The sequence below is a fragment of the Merops nubicus genome, unplaced genomic scaffold (assembly GCF_000691845.1).
Source record: "Merops nubicus isolate BGI_N331 unplaced genomic scaffold, ASM69184v1 scaffold38066, whole genome shotgun sequence".
NCBI lineage: Eukaryota > Metazoa > Chordata > Aves > Coraciiformes > Meropidae > Merops > Merops nubicus.
In genome coordinates this window covers 1-342 of record NW_008616236.1, presented here as the reverse complement: position 1 = coordinate 342, position 342 = coordinate 1, and the positions used below count along the sequence as shown (strand labels likewise).

At 65.2% G+C, this 342-nt stretch overlaps 1 protein-coding gene across 1 annotated transcript in view; it reads right to left on the bottom strand.

Annotated features, from left to right (window-relative positions):
* Positions 1-287, bottom strand: part of LOC103775335 (myeloid-associated differentiation marker-like protein 2) — an 897-nt gene extending 610 nt beyond the window's left edge. Inside the window, 1 exon segment of the mRNA XM_008942780.1 lies at positions 3-287. Coding sequence (XP_008941028.1) covers positions 3-287 — 285 coding nt within the window.
* Positions 288-342: the final 55 nt, after the last annotated feature.

Genomic DNA, 342 nt, shown 5'->3' with positions numbered 1-342 from the left:
ACCGACATGAGCGCGGCCAGCATGGCGAAGGCGGCGGTGAAGTTGCCCCAGGAGATGCTCAGGCAGCGGTGCAGGTGCGTGAACTCGCAGGCGAGGATGAAGACGGTGATGGCAAAACAGAAGGTCCAGACGAACATGCAGAACGTGCCGTACGCGGCACTGAATCCCCCCTGGTGGGCTACCAGGCTGAACGTGGTGCAGCCGAACGTCATCTGCAGCAAGCGAGCTATCCCCACGGGGGAGGTCACGGCGGCCGTGTTCAGATACGGCCCCCCCGTGCCCTCCATCGTCCTTCCGGTCCGGCGGACGACGCACTTAAAGCCCCCCCAGGGCCTTTCGGGG